This window comes from Halictus rubicundus, chromosome 1, assembly GCF_050948215.1.
Source record: "Halictus rubicundus isolate RS-2024b chromosome 1, iyHalRubi1_principal, whole genome shotgun sequence".
Lineage (NCBI taxonomy): Eukaryota > Metazoa > Arthropoda > Insecta > Hymenoptera > Halictidae > Halictus > Halictus rubicundus.
The window spans coordinates 30,201,284-30,213,849 of record NC_135149.1 but is presented as its reverse complement, the minus strand read 5'-3'; the positions used below and the strand labels follow the sequence as shown (position 1 = coordinate 30,213,849).

The following is a 12,566-nucleotide window of genomic DNA, read 5'->3' as shown; positions in this document are numbered from 1 at the left end:
AGTAATGGTTCCCTCGTTGTTCAACGTCGGATCGACAGGAACTTGTTCACCCTTGGTTATCGGTGAACCTAGCATTAACTAATGTTAACCTTTCATCGCTGTGAAACCAGCTATGCTAATATTTACGAACTGTTCACTGCAGTGGCTTGATCGTGTTACATTACAAAACTATTTATTTTCGAGGGATTCGTTGTTTCTCAACAGTTCTCGTTTTCATTGTAAGACCGTTTGAATGGTGTGTGTGCCAGAAGAGACTGCGAAAGAGAAGCAGTGATTATTCGGAAAGAAAGATAAGGAAAACTTTGACAGCTCGTGGTTACGAACGTTTGTGCGTTTCTGTTTTCCGGGAAAAACTTTGAAGAAACGGGTATGGAAAACACCTCGGACAAGGTACAGTTCTTGATTTTATAATCGAATGAGAAAGCGCGATGGAATTATTATGAAAAATGTATTTTTAGGAAGAACAGAACAATCAGGATGATTCAGACTCGGAAATAGACGAGGTAGAGCCCAGGCTCAAATACGTCAGGATGCGAAATGATTTGGAATGTATATTGCAGAATGATTCGGCTAGCTGCATTGCTGTGCATCCGAAGGTGTAAATTCTATAACATTTTTAACCAATTTTGTAGTTGAAATCCTGTGGTGTTGTGCCATGGAGGTTAAGCCGTTTTAATGTACAGGGTGGGCCAAAATTCAGAGTAGCATTGTTTTTAGGGATTAGTGTTGCCAGAAAAAGTTTTTGCGCTTTCCTCTATACCATCGGATTCCCTCTAACGACTCATTGCACAAAGAGAATATGTGACAGCGGTTGGCTAGCAGGTACTGTCAATGTCTCATGACAAGGGGTGTGAAGGTCACTGTCATATAATGCGATATACCTCAACTAGTACACTCGCCGAAATTTCTATAAAGTCACTGTGTTTTGTAATGAATTCTTATAATTATACCATTACCAATGAAAAATTTGTATTTAGTAGCATTTCGGGATTACATAAAGAAAGCATACACACCAATTTCATTTATTGATAAAAGAAAACGAAAATATAATTTTACACGGAACAGACTGCAAAATTTCTATAATGTCAGTTTCGTTTTATACGGATAAAGTTGAAATTAACAATTGTTTTGTTATTATATCTATTTTATATATTTAGTGTAACCTCCATTTTTTTTAATTACATTAAAAATGCGATTGGGCATTGACGAAACTAACTTCTGTAGCGTTTCTGTTTTAACAGACGCCCATGCTTCAGTCACCGCATTCCTTAGTTCGCTAATGGAGTTGTATTGTTTGCAGTTTTTATAAACTTGTCGCGCAATGATACCCCAAACATTTTCAATAGGATTTATGTCCGGGGAACAAGCAAGCCATGACAAAACATTGATATTTCTTTCAAGAAGCTACTGCTTTGTGTGCTTCGCCGCGTGCACTGCAGCATTATCATGCTGATAAATAAAATTGTCATCTTCAATATTTTCTGTAAAGGGTATTAGAACCATGTCTAACAAATCCGTATAATTTTCCGAATTCATTTTGTGTTTTATGAAACACATTTTACTTAACATACACGCGAATCAAATTATAAAAAACAGGATTTCTATGAGTTCTAAAACTAATACTTTTAGAATATTTGCAATTTCCTGTAGTTCTCTGCTCAGAATCCAGAGAAACGCTAAGTGACTTTATAGAAACTTCGCACTTGTGTTCTGCACCACGCAGAAATAATAAAAAGAAACGTAAATAGTAAACAATGCGGTCTTGAGTGCACGGTCCTTCTATCCGAGTGTCAACAAAGCACAAGGCCAGATACGATAAAGCAACAGAAATTGTAATATTTTAAAAATATCTATGAAAATGACGATGACTTTATAGAAATTTCGGCGAGTTTAGTAGAAATAACAAATAGCAAAATGCGAATTCCTTTTGCATTCCTACCAAAACCTCGATAAGAGAAAACAACAATACCAGCAGCGGTAGTAGGAATAGTGCAATGTCACGTATTTTCCTCATGCAGAGAGTTGCTAGAGGATAATCGAGCCATATTTAGTGGTAGAGGAGGAACACATTGTCTGGTAACTCTGGATGGGACTCTAATTAGTATTTACGGTGAATCCGCTTTATATGTCAGAAGCTTGGACCTTGTCGTGCTCAGACACTATTCTTTGATGAAGTTCCAAACGTAGAAAAGGACAGCGATAGTCTATCGTCTTTCACGTTGTAATTCCTGTCTCCTTTGAATTATCTGTCAAAGTCACAGCGTTGTCAATGCTGCCGACGAGACCCTAGTATTCTTCGATGCAGTGGATTTTTCGACCTCGGCTAATTCAGAAGCTTTGCAACGTATAACCCGGATTCACTGTAACCCTTTTAATAAAGTGATTCAATTTTTGTTTAGTTTCTGTGCGTGGGTTCTCATTGGGGCGTAATCCACCTTCTAGACCACCAAGGCAACAATATTAAGTCAAAGAGTCTACAGGCTCATACTGTTGCCGTCAACCAGATTTCTATAGATCAGAATGGAGATTTCATTGCATCTTGTAGCGACGATGGGAACATTTTCATACATGGTCTTTATAGCCCAGAAAATAATCACAAGATGAACATAGGCAGATTGGTGAAAACTATTGCTATAGATCCAAATTATTATAAAAGCAATAGTGGAAGAAGGTTTATTACAGGTATGTGATGAATGTTATTGTTAACGTGTATATGTTAATGTTATTGTTTTCCAGGGGATGATAAATTAGTTTTATATGAAAAGACTTTTTTATCAAGAATGAAACTTACCATGTTATGCGAAGCAGAAGGTGGGGTAAGATCGGTTGCATGGATTGGACAGTTTGTAGCATGGGCATCGGATATAGGTGTTAGGGTTTATGATTTAAATGCAAGGTGTTCATTAGGTTTTATTAAATGGACTAGATCCGCAGAGTAAGTGGCTGAGTAATATTCGAAAATTAGGTAAAAACAGGTGAGGAGAGTAGTCCTTGTACAAGATCACTTTTTCTTTTACAGAGCACTACCAGAACACTACAGATGTAATTTGAGGTGGTCAGATGATAGAACATTATTAATTGGCTGGGTGGACATAGTAAGAATTTTTCAAATTAGAAAGAAATCAATGCAGGAAATGGTTAATAGACCCCTACTGGAATATGTAGTAGAACCAGGTATGTTTGTCATTTAACTAAACATTTATTGATTTTAAGAGTACAATAAATAATAGCATATTATTTTCAGTCTCTACATTCCAAGTGGATTTTTATATTTCTGGTATTGCTCCGCTAGAAAATCAGCTAGTATTATTAGGATGTTTGAAGGAATTAGACGAAAATGGGAAAAAGCAGAGGCCAACGTTAAACGTTGTTGAACCAAAGGGTCAAGTTTTGGTTGTTGTCTGTGCAAATTCCCTTACACTACGTGGCTACGAGCATTACAGTTGTAACGATTATCACTTGGATTGTTTAAAAGAAGAAAATAGGTACACTTGATGCTTCCAGAATTGTGTTAGACATCTTGAAATTTTTCTAATTCTTTTTTCTTTACATTTAGATTTTTTATTGTGAGTCCAACAGACATTGTAGTAGCTAGCTTGTATGATGCCGATGACAGAATTGAATGGTTGTTAAGTCACAAAAAATTTAAACAAGCACTAGAAGCCGTGACAATAAATAATGGCAAGGAATGTAAAAGGCATACTTTAGTTAATATTGGTCGCGTGTATTTAGATCATTTGTTAGCTTGTGGGAGGTACGACGAGGCGGGGAAGCTTTGTGTAAAATTTCTAGGAAAGGATAAAAAATTGTGGGAAGAAGAAGTTAGTATTATCTGCTACATTAGACAGTGTTATCATTAGGCAGCGGATTTTATGCATTTACGATAGAGATGAGTAGGCGTAATTTAAAACAGTAAAAGAATTAGATGCTATATTATTTTCAACCTATTAAACATATTAAGAAAGAAAATTAATTTCTATTTCACTCCAGTTTGTTGCAATTCATTAAAAAAATTTTTAATTTGCATAAAGATCCGCTGTCTAGTTGCATTTTTCTTTCAATTGCATAACTGTCGCACGTTCTTGCAGGTATATAAATTTGCAAGAGTTCATCAACTAAGATCCATTTCTTCCTATCTTCCAAGAGGCAGTGTGCAATTGGATAAATTGATTTATGAAATGGTCCTGTACGAATATTTGAAAATGGATCCTGATGGATTTCTTCAGCTAGTCAAAGAATGGTCACCGACACTGTACAACGTCGCAGCTGTCGTGAACGGTGTTCTAGAGCACCTAATAGCTCAAAATAAACGACAAAATGTACTCTTAGAAGCTCTAGCTATTTTATACATTCACGACGAGAGGTATGACAAAGCTTTGGCCATGTATTTGAAGTTGAGGCACAAGGATGTGTTTCAGCTTATACAGAAGTACCAGCTGTACTATGCTGTCTCCGACATGATCGAAGGTTTGATGGATTTGGATGTGGATCAAGCTATACAATTCTTTTTAGACAAGGTGCCATCCGAGGTTGTTGTGCAAAAATTGGAGCACAATCAACGATATTTATACTTGGTAAGACACAGAATCTGAATTCTCCTATCCTCCGAAACGGAACCAAAATGCGCATAATTTACTCAGTTATTTCATTTACTCCAACGAAAAATAAAATGCAAATGAAAAACAAAAAATATCAGTACTATCATGAAATAACGAACATACATATAAATGTATATGTAATTCATTTTATAGAAACTGGATATACAAATTTTGTAAAAAGTTGGTCCAAATGTTTAATTACTATCGTCACTATCGTATATTAGTAATCTTTTCTGCCTGGTTGGACTGTTTATGTGTGCAGCATAAATTTCTGTTTTTAGCAGTTTTTGTTTTCGAAAACCGTGTAAAGAAGTACCGTGTAAATCGGGGGATAGGTGTAATATAATGTAAGCCCAGCAATGGACATTTATGATATAAAGATCTCGGTCCCACCAGTATTTAGACGCGTTAGATAAAAAGGATACGAAAGATCCGGGCAAGTACCACGGGCGGCTAGTTCGACTCTACGCAGACTACTCTCGGGATAAACTATTGCCGCTTTTACGACGATCCGATAATTACCCGATACAGCAAGCGCTGGATATTTGTAGTCAACGGCAATTCTATCCAGAAATGGTGTACTTGCTCGGTAGAATTGGAAACACCTCCGAAGCTTTGGCGCTGATGACGCGGGAACTGAACGACATGGAAAGCGCTATTGCATTTTGTCAAGAACACAATGATGAGGAATTGTGGAACGACCTAATTAGCTATTCTCTCGATAAACCTAGTAAGTAACGATGTCTCGTCAATAGTGGCACACTTGTATAACTACAGAGTGTCCCACTGACTCTGTTATAAGACGATGTTTCTCCTATTTTTTATGCTACAAATTATTTGGTTCGAAGGGGCACGTATTATGGTGCTTCGAACCAAATAGTTTGTCCTTTTGATTCGTAGCATAAACAAAAAATTGTGGAGATATCGCTTTTTAACAGAATTAATGGGACACCCTGTACATAAATGTATTTCTAAACAGAGCTGTGTTTTCTCAGAGGCGATCACGTTCCTCCTCCAGAAAATAGGGACTTATGTGGATCCGAGACTAATGGTAGAAAAGATAGACCGGTTCTTGGAGATACCGGGCTTGAAGAAAGCTTTGGTCAAAATGATGTCCGATTATAATCTTCAAGTTTCGGTACAAGAAGGTTGCAAAAAGACCTTGTCCAACGATTATTTTAATTTACACGAAAGGCTGGTTAAATGTCACCAGAAAGGAATATTTATCGATGGTTGGTACCTTTCTTATTAGAAAGCATTAGTTGTGACAGTATTAATAATCATGATATTCTTTTGTGTCAGATGATCAAATGTGCGGAGCTTGCCACAGGAAAATAATTGTAAGAGGTATCTATAAGAATAACAAAAACTAAAACAGCTGTAACATCATTTTCATTGTATTCTTACAAATATTATTTATTGCAGAATCAAGAAACTTAGTTGTATTCTATTGCAAACATTCGTTCCACGAAGATTGCTTACCAAATTTCGAACTAGTGGTGCGTATCTTAATTTTCGAGTACTCAAAAGTTCTTACAAGTGCTCACAATGTAATTTTCTATTTTAGGAAAATTGTGTTATATGTAACTCGCATAAGGATATGTCTCCCAGCAGAAAATGATACAGGTATTGTGTATTATCCCTTCAACATACTTATTATATGATCGATCATAGAACATTTCGAACATGTATCGGTTATTTTAAAGCATCCAGGACATTTTGATAAAGGCTAGAAATTAAACGATTACATGAATAAATATCAATATACGAAGTACGCTTTTAACATAAACATTTACTTGGTATTCGTCACAAGTTTTCATGATTACGTGACACTTGCTGCAAGCAATTTCTAATTTTGAATCATCCTCAGGAGTAGTAGATCGTTTTCCTGAACTTGTTTCGCTTTTAGACGAAGTTGAAGGGACCGCATCATACAACTGAACCGATTTCATAGAATCATAGGAACGCTGAAAGTCATTTGTCTCGATAATAATTCAAAATATTTTTCACGTTACCAAATTTGTTCATATTTAATAAATTACTAAACATTTAAGCATTGTATGAGTAAATTGCATCAGTTTCGTACGCATAAAGTGAGGAAGAAGAAAAATAAACGTTTGGTTTTCGAGTTAAAATAGTTCCGAGTGTAAAGGGTTAATAAAGTACTTACTATGTCCTGATATTCTCCATTAGAAGATCTTGATTCCTTCGGCACAGGACACTTTATGCTCCGTCCACAAATACCGCACACAACTTCCGATATGTCCTCCGCTAGCTGTGATTTTACATCAACATCATCAGTCTCATCCTCTGTACTGGTCTCCCAGGGTATCGGATCTTTTGCAAACGCTTTGAAATGTTGTATTGTGAAGTCAATTACATCCTCGGGTTTCACTGTGGAGACCAGTAAAATTTAAACTCGTTGTAAAATGGAAAGTTCTTTAAACAAAAGATATGACCTGTTTAAAAAGAAATTGTAGAATGGTTATCCAGTTGTGTTTACCAACGAGCAGCGTTTGAGTGTAATCTGTAATCAGGTATTTCACTTCTGGATGATTAAGTAGATACTCCGTGTGTTCAGCCATCTTAGCGAACTATGAAAAATTGAAAAACATATGTCTTTGATTTTTCTGCGATACTGACCACTGCAAATACTTATCGCAGTCTTTTACTTTCTTGTCTAAATATTTCGAAAACATTTCAATATCTTCTGCCCAACGATCCTGTAATGGAGTTTCTAGTCTTATTGTGCTACTGGCAATGGCTGGATCAGCCAGCGGATTCATTTTCAAGATATAAGGCACATCCAACCAATTGTGCCGTAGTATTTTGCCATGCGAACTTAAATAAGTTTTTATAATATGCACGCATCCATCCTGTTTGTGTATTTTACGCTCAATTGTATAGGCATTTAAAAAGTGTCCATCTATTTCCATACGTTCGGCTGGAGTACATTCCTGTTAGGAAAAACTTCATTGTTTTCACTGATCAACGCAAATTTTTATTTTCTTACATAACTGGATCTTGTCAATTCTCCATCTATGCTGATAGTCTGGAAAGACAATGTCCCTTCATAATTAATCAATGCCAAATATCGCATGAGCAGTATATTTACTGCTTCGCTAATTAATCCATCGTCCTGATTAAAATCTAGGTTTTTGGTTTCTTCACATTGATCGCATGGACAAGTTCGCGTCAATTTCACGTAGTAAGAACTATCCTCTATGCCTAGGTAAATTGATTCCTCATGTAAACCATCGTCTTCGTACACAAATCTGAAATATTTCTCAGTATACAAAGTGAAACGCCTAACTCGATCACCACGAATAGCTTCTAAATTATGCGTTGTACAAAAAATCATTTCTACAGATGTTACAATGCATGCCTTCTATAAGTGGTTGCGTTTGGAGGATTTAAAGGTCAATTTTGTTTTTTGAAATGGAGTGCCCCATCTTTTCTATGGAAGTTCAAAAGTCCATATCATCTAACATCTGTAAAAATAATTTTTCACATTAACTGACTCCGTTCTTTTCTCTTCCAGGCAGTGGAACTTCGACGTTGCCGAGCCGATAATTTTCGTTCCACCGAAGTGACCGTCGACGGACATCGAAGATTGCACTTGCACCAGAAACTCGTGGGTCCGAGGACCTATGGACTCGACCAGAATGCAATAACCACCTATCGGCTTCGTGTCCCTTTCAAATTCGCTCTTCGAACAAACAATTAAAGTCTCTCGAAAGCATAACGCTTTTCGTTTCCTATTGTCTGAAGTACAAACGAAAGAAAGGGAATATTTAGGAGATATGAAACGTGATATCTTTTTCGATGTTATTCATCATGTATATTCTGTGTCTGTTGAGCAGTAGGGACAGACGTAACTCGCAATGAATAGACGCACTATACATTCCATACACACGTGATTTCGCCAACGACGAATAAACCCACCGATGTGTATATTATATATATTTTTCTATATCAAGCTTTCATTGCACACAGTTTTCGTGGATGTTCGTATATTTTTATTTCTCGAGTGTCTTTGTTCGTCGTTGGGGAAATCCTGGCTAGAAAAAATATGTTCGAATAGAACGTTAGACCGATATGTTTTTATCCGAGAACTTTCTCAAGGTTTTATTACCGGTGCATGATCGTTGCGTTTTAAAGTGATTGGTCGTAAGCCTATAATTCGCTGTACATAGTTATGTATAAATCTAGGCTTCAGAACGAAATTATTCTATAGTAAACATGCAGCAAGAAACAGGACAGTAAGCGGTCCATCAACTCATTAATTTGTACAGCGAGGTGCCATTACTGTATAAAACGATTAATAGTACGTTTTGTAGTACCTAAGACTCATTTGATCAGTACTCAATTTGTGTATGTGTGATGTTATACTTAGGATATTTGGTCTAGGTCTTTCTGTAAATACGATTTTCGAACCGCAGTGTAGAACAATAATAATATAATATATATATATATATATTGTAATTAATATATAAATTTTTCACGCCGCTTTCGAAGCTGTATATTGGTTAATTGTCGAAGCTTTTCCGCGGTGATTTTTATAATTAAAATCCGTCTCCTCTAGATGAATGAAATTTAATTTACGCCTAGCATCTAGGAATAACTTTCTATTTACCGATAACAAATTCTGGAATCCATTTTTGGATGTCGAACAGTTTACAAGGAATTTCTTCTTCATCGCGCTTCATTGCGAATCAAACGCTTTGAGAGAGAAAAAAAATGGAACAGCAAACAGAAGTTAGTAAATAACAAATTTGGAGATAGTGCGTTTGCAAGATTGCAGTGAAATCTTGATATTTGATGAAAAACGTGATACAATGCATGTTGACAAATTATTGAAAAAAGGTGTAGATGTTCACGTTTGCGAGCTACCGAAAACGTCGCGGAGCAATTTACCGAAGTTACCGCCTAACGCGAAATTTTATACCCGCTGGAAACGGAAGTTCCAAAAGCTGATTCTGGTTTCCGAGAACCATCCTCTAACACACAACACGTTACGCAGTTATGCTGCGATTGCTTTCGAGAAACGAAGACACGGACGGTCCTCGTATTGGTGGATAATTCATCCGTGCAGCGAGTTCAGGTAATTTTCTTTAGCGCAATGTAATTTATATTCTTTATTAAAGTTGTTACACGTTCGTGTAGATTTTACTGGGACATTCTAATGACGCTTATTTATCTCTACACGTACATTGTCGTGCCATATATTATTGCATTTCAAAGAATAGCGAGAAGTGGCAGCTCAAAACTTTGGATTCGCACATATCCTGCGTACACGATTTGTATAATAGACATTGCCTTCAATTTTATAACCGGATTCATCTCGGTCGAGGGTCATGAAATCTTTTTGGACCCAGTTCTAATAACGAAGTAACATAAATTCACATTCTTCTCGTTTGATGTCCGATGGTTGTTCATTTCTGATTTAAAACACTATGTTTGTTGCAGGCATTACGCGAGAAGCTTTTTCTTCTTTGATTTGGTGTCCTCGATTCCCTTGATATGGTTCTACAAATACAGGATAGACCCGCCAGGCCCCAACGCGAGATCATTGTTCTTAATTCCTGAACTGTTACCGATGCTGAAGCTGGGACGCATTTGGACATTGCGCGTTTACATAAGGCAAATCACAGCAGTAAGCGTCGATGGAAAGAGAAATTCTAAAACACTAACAAACTAGAAGAAAAAGAATTTAATTTTTGTAGAGTTTTACAATTTCCCATGCTACGGACAAGGCCTTATGGTTAGTAGTGTTCATGATGTTATTATTCCACTGGTGTTGCTGTGTAACACATTCTGCTCCGATTGTCTTTTCGCACATGGATCGCTCAACCATGGAAGTAGGTTTATACATATACTAAATAAATGAATAGAAATTCAGTTTTCACTGTTTTAGGAGAGCGAATTGTACTTGGTCACCTCGGGAGTGTACAAGAAAAGCATGCCAGAAATTTATTTACAGTATATTCACATGGGCGTGAGCAATTTCTTTGGATCTAGTTTTACTGAACTGTACAGCCTGGAAACGAAAGATACAGCAATACGTTGCATGCTTTTAATCTTAGGGAAAGGGTGTTTAATTTATATTATAGGTAATTCTGCTTCAAGTTAATGAAACTGCTCGATGAGAAAAATGTCTTTCAATTTGTTTATTGTGATAGTGATGATTCTGCAACTGGCAAAATCAGCCGCGGAGCCTGAGCTTAAGTATCAACGAATTATGTACAAAGTGAACGAATATATTCACGAGAAAAAGCTTCCAGAGCGGCTTAAAAGTAAACTTCTTGTTTATTACGAATATCGTTTCCAAGGAAGTTTCTTTAAGGAGAAAGCCATATCGAATACTCTGTCAAGTGAATATTTTCTATACAAAGACCTACAACTATCATATTAAGATTCAAGTTTCAAAATTATTTTATTTTTACACCTAGATCATCTATACCAAGAGATTATGATACACAGTAGTCGTGGACTGTTACACACAGCCACGCTTCTTCATTATTTACCCCGTACTACCATCGGAAATTTAATGGGTAAGACAGAAAAATAATACAGATACAGAATACACTGTCCGACAAAATCAAACTTTTTTCGAGTTTTGCAATACCTGTTGGGTGATTCTTATACACTTTGTCATTCTAAAACCAAATCCGAAAGTAGAATTGCTCTATCACGCAACGTTTTCGAAAAATATTGGTTTTTGTAAAAATGCACGATTTTGATAAAAAATGACGTGTTACGGAAAAACTAAACACGCGAGAAAGTTCAAATTTGAGTCTCAAGAGATAGAGGGGACTCTCCTGTACATATTCATATAGTCAATTATATTTTTATGTACTTCCTAATAGTCGTAAATGGTTGTTAAAGTTTGAAAATGTGCTGACGCGGGTACTTTGTACGCTCTATTTTTGTATTTATGTTAAAAATCCTTTATCTAGCAGGAATTTACTATACAGGAATGCATTCTACAGACATTTCTGATAAAGAAACCATTCACGAAAACTATTTGGTTCCCCTAATAATTTTTGTACATATAATATATGTATTTTAGTAGTGTACGTTAGTACTGTATTTTAATAGTGTAGCGTGCGCGTGTGTATTTTATATATACATATATTTATTTATTTATTTATTTATTTACAAAGGAAAAGACTTATGTGCATGTTTACAAAAACCAATATTTTTCGAAAACGTTGCGTGATAGAGCAACTCTACTTTCGGATTTGGTTTTAGAATGACAAAGTGTATAAAAGAATCACCCAGCAGGTATTGCAAAACAATTTTGGTGTTGGACAGTGATATTAAAGATAATGTTTTCAACGAAACTTGTAACATTTTCTTATAACATACGAATGTGTCTAGGGATATTAAGACCAGTTATATATTTAAAGGAAGATATTATTTATGAGAGTGAATCCGAAGGCGAGGATATGTTCTTCATAGTGAGCGGTACCGTCGCTCTGATTACGTTCGATGGAAAAGAAGTAATACAGAGTTAACGCAAAATTTTGTACCGTTTCGAAAAGAACGAAACGAAATGATTGTTTTAATGTTTTCCTTGTAAGATATGCCATGAAATAGACGGAGGCTATTTCGGAGAAAGCGCTTTAATTTACCCGGACCGACGGAGGCTGGAATCTGCAATGGCGCTCGAAGTCTGCGAATTGCTGCGTTTAAATCGTCGCGATTTCAAGCGCATGTTTCCGCCGTCGTCGAAGTTTTACAAAAGACTCGAAAAGTCCGCGCGAGAAAGACACGAGAGAATGTTGATCACGAGCAGTCATACGATATTTTTCGAAGACACAAATAGTCAATATGGTGAGGTTGATTAAATGATCGAAAGCGATAATGAAACGGAAAATAACAGTATAATATAATTGAATCCATTATTGTAGAAGGTATTTAACGCACGATTGTGTTATGCATAACATTCTGCGAGGTGTTGCG

The 12,566-nt window shown here is 36.3% G+C and overlaps 3 protein-coding genes across 4 annotated transcripts; 2 read left to right on the top strand and 1 right to left on the bottom strand.

Annotated features, from left to right (window-relative positions):
• Positions 1 to 76: 76 nt before the first annotated feature.
• Positions 77 to 8,223, top strand: Lt (vacuolar protein sorting-associated protein light). 2 transcript variants are annotated; one of them, XM_076799697.1, is made up of 14 exons: positions 83 to 390; positions 459 to 596; positions 2,400 to 2,682; positions 2,737 to 2,935; positions 3,020 to 3,174; positions 3,245 to 3,485; positions 3,557 to 3,821; positions 4,089 to 4,574; positions 4,995 to 5,328; positions 5,594 to 5,830; positions 5,901 to 5,945; positions 6,024 to 6,097; positions 6,166 to 6,224; positions 8,140 to 8,223. In XM_076799697.1, exons 1-13 carry the CDS (start codon positions 370 to 372, stop codon positions 6,217 to 6,219), a joined length of 2,532 nt encoding a protein of 843 aa, XP_076655812.1. In that variant the 5' UTR covers positions 83 to 369; the 3' UTR covers positions 6,220 to 6,224; positions 8,140 to 8,223. The 2 variants fall into 2 exon arrangements, 1 of the variants encoding a protein (XP_076655812.1); XR_013083317.1 differs by lacking the exons at positions 6,024 to 6,097; positions 6,166 to 6,224; positions 8,140 to 8,223 and having other exon boundaries at positions 77 to 390; positions 5,578 to 5,830.
• Positions 6,204 to 8,430, bottom strand: LOC143356603 (ciliogenesis-associated TTC17-interacting protein-like; the record flags this gene model as incomplete). The annotated part of the gene is made up of 7 exons (XM_076792478.1): positions 6,204 to 6,327; positions 6,395 to 6,565; positions 6,769 to 6,992; positions 7,102 to 7,192; positions 7,271 to 7,555; positions 7,612 to 7,873; positions 8,120 to 8,430. Coding segments are annotated over 7 exons (1,437 nt in total), but the record flags the coding sequence as incomplete, so codon positions are not given.
• On the top strand, positions 8,412 to 12,563 carry LOC143360865 (potassium/sodium hyperpolarization-activated cyclic nucleotide-gated channel 1-like). Its single transcript, XM_076800022.1, has 9 exons — positions 8,412 to 9,702; positions 10,068 to 10,254; positions 10,325 to 10,459; positions 10,516 to 10,711; positions 10,781 to 10,972; positions 11,051 to 11,152; positions 11,982 to 12,103; positions 12,185 to 12,437; positions 12,515 to 12,563. The coding sequence occupies exons 1-9, from the start codon at positions 9,437 to 9,439 to the stop codon at positions 12,523 to 12,525; spliced, it is 1,464 nt and encodes a 487-aa protein (XP_076656137.1). The 5' UTR covers positions 8,412 to 9,436; the 3' UTR covers positions 12,526 to 12,563.
• The last annotated feature ends 3 nt before the right edge of the window (positions 12,564 to 12,566 follow it).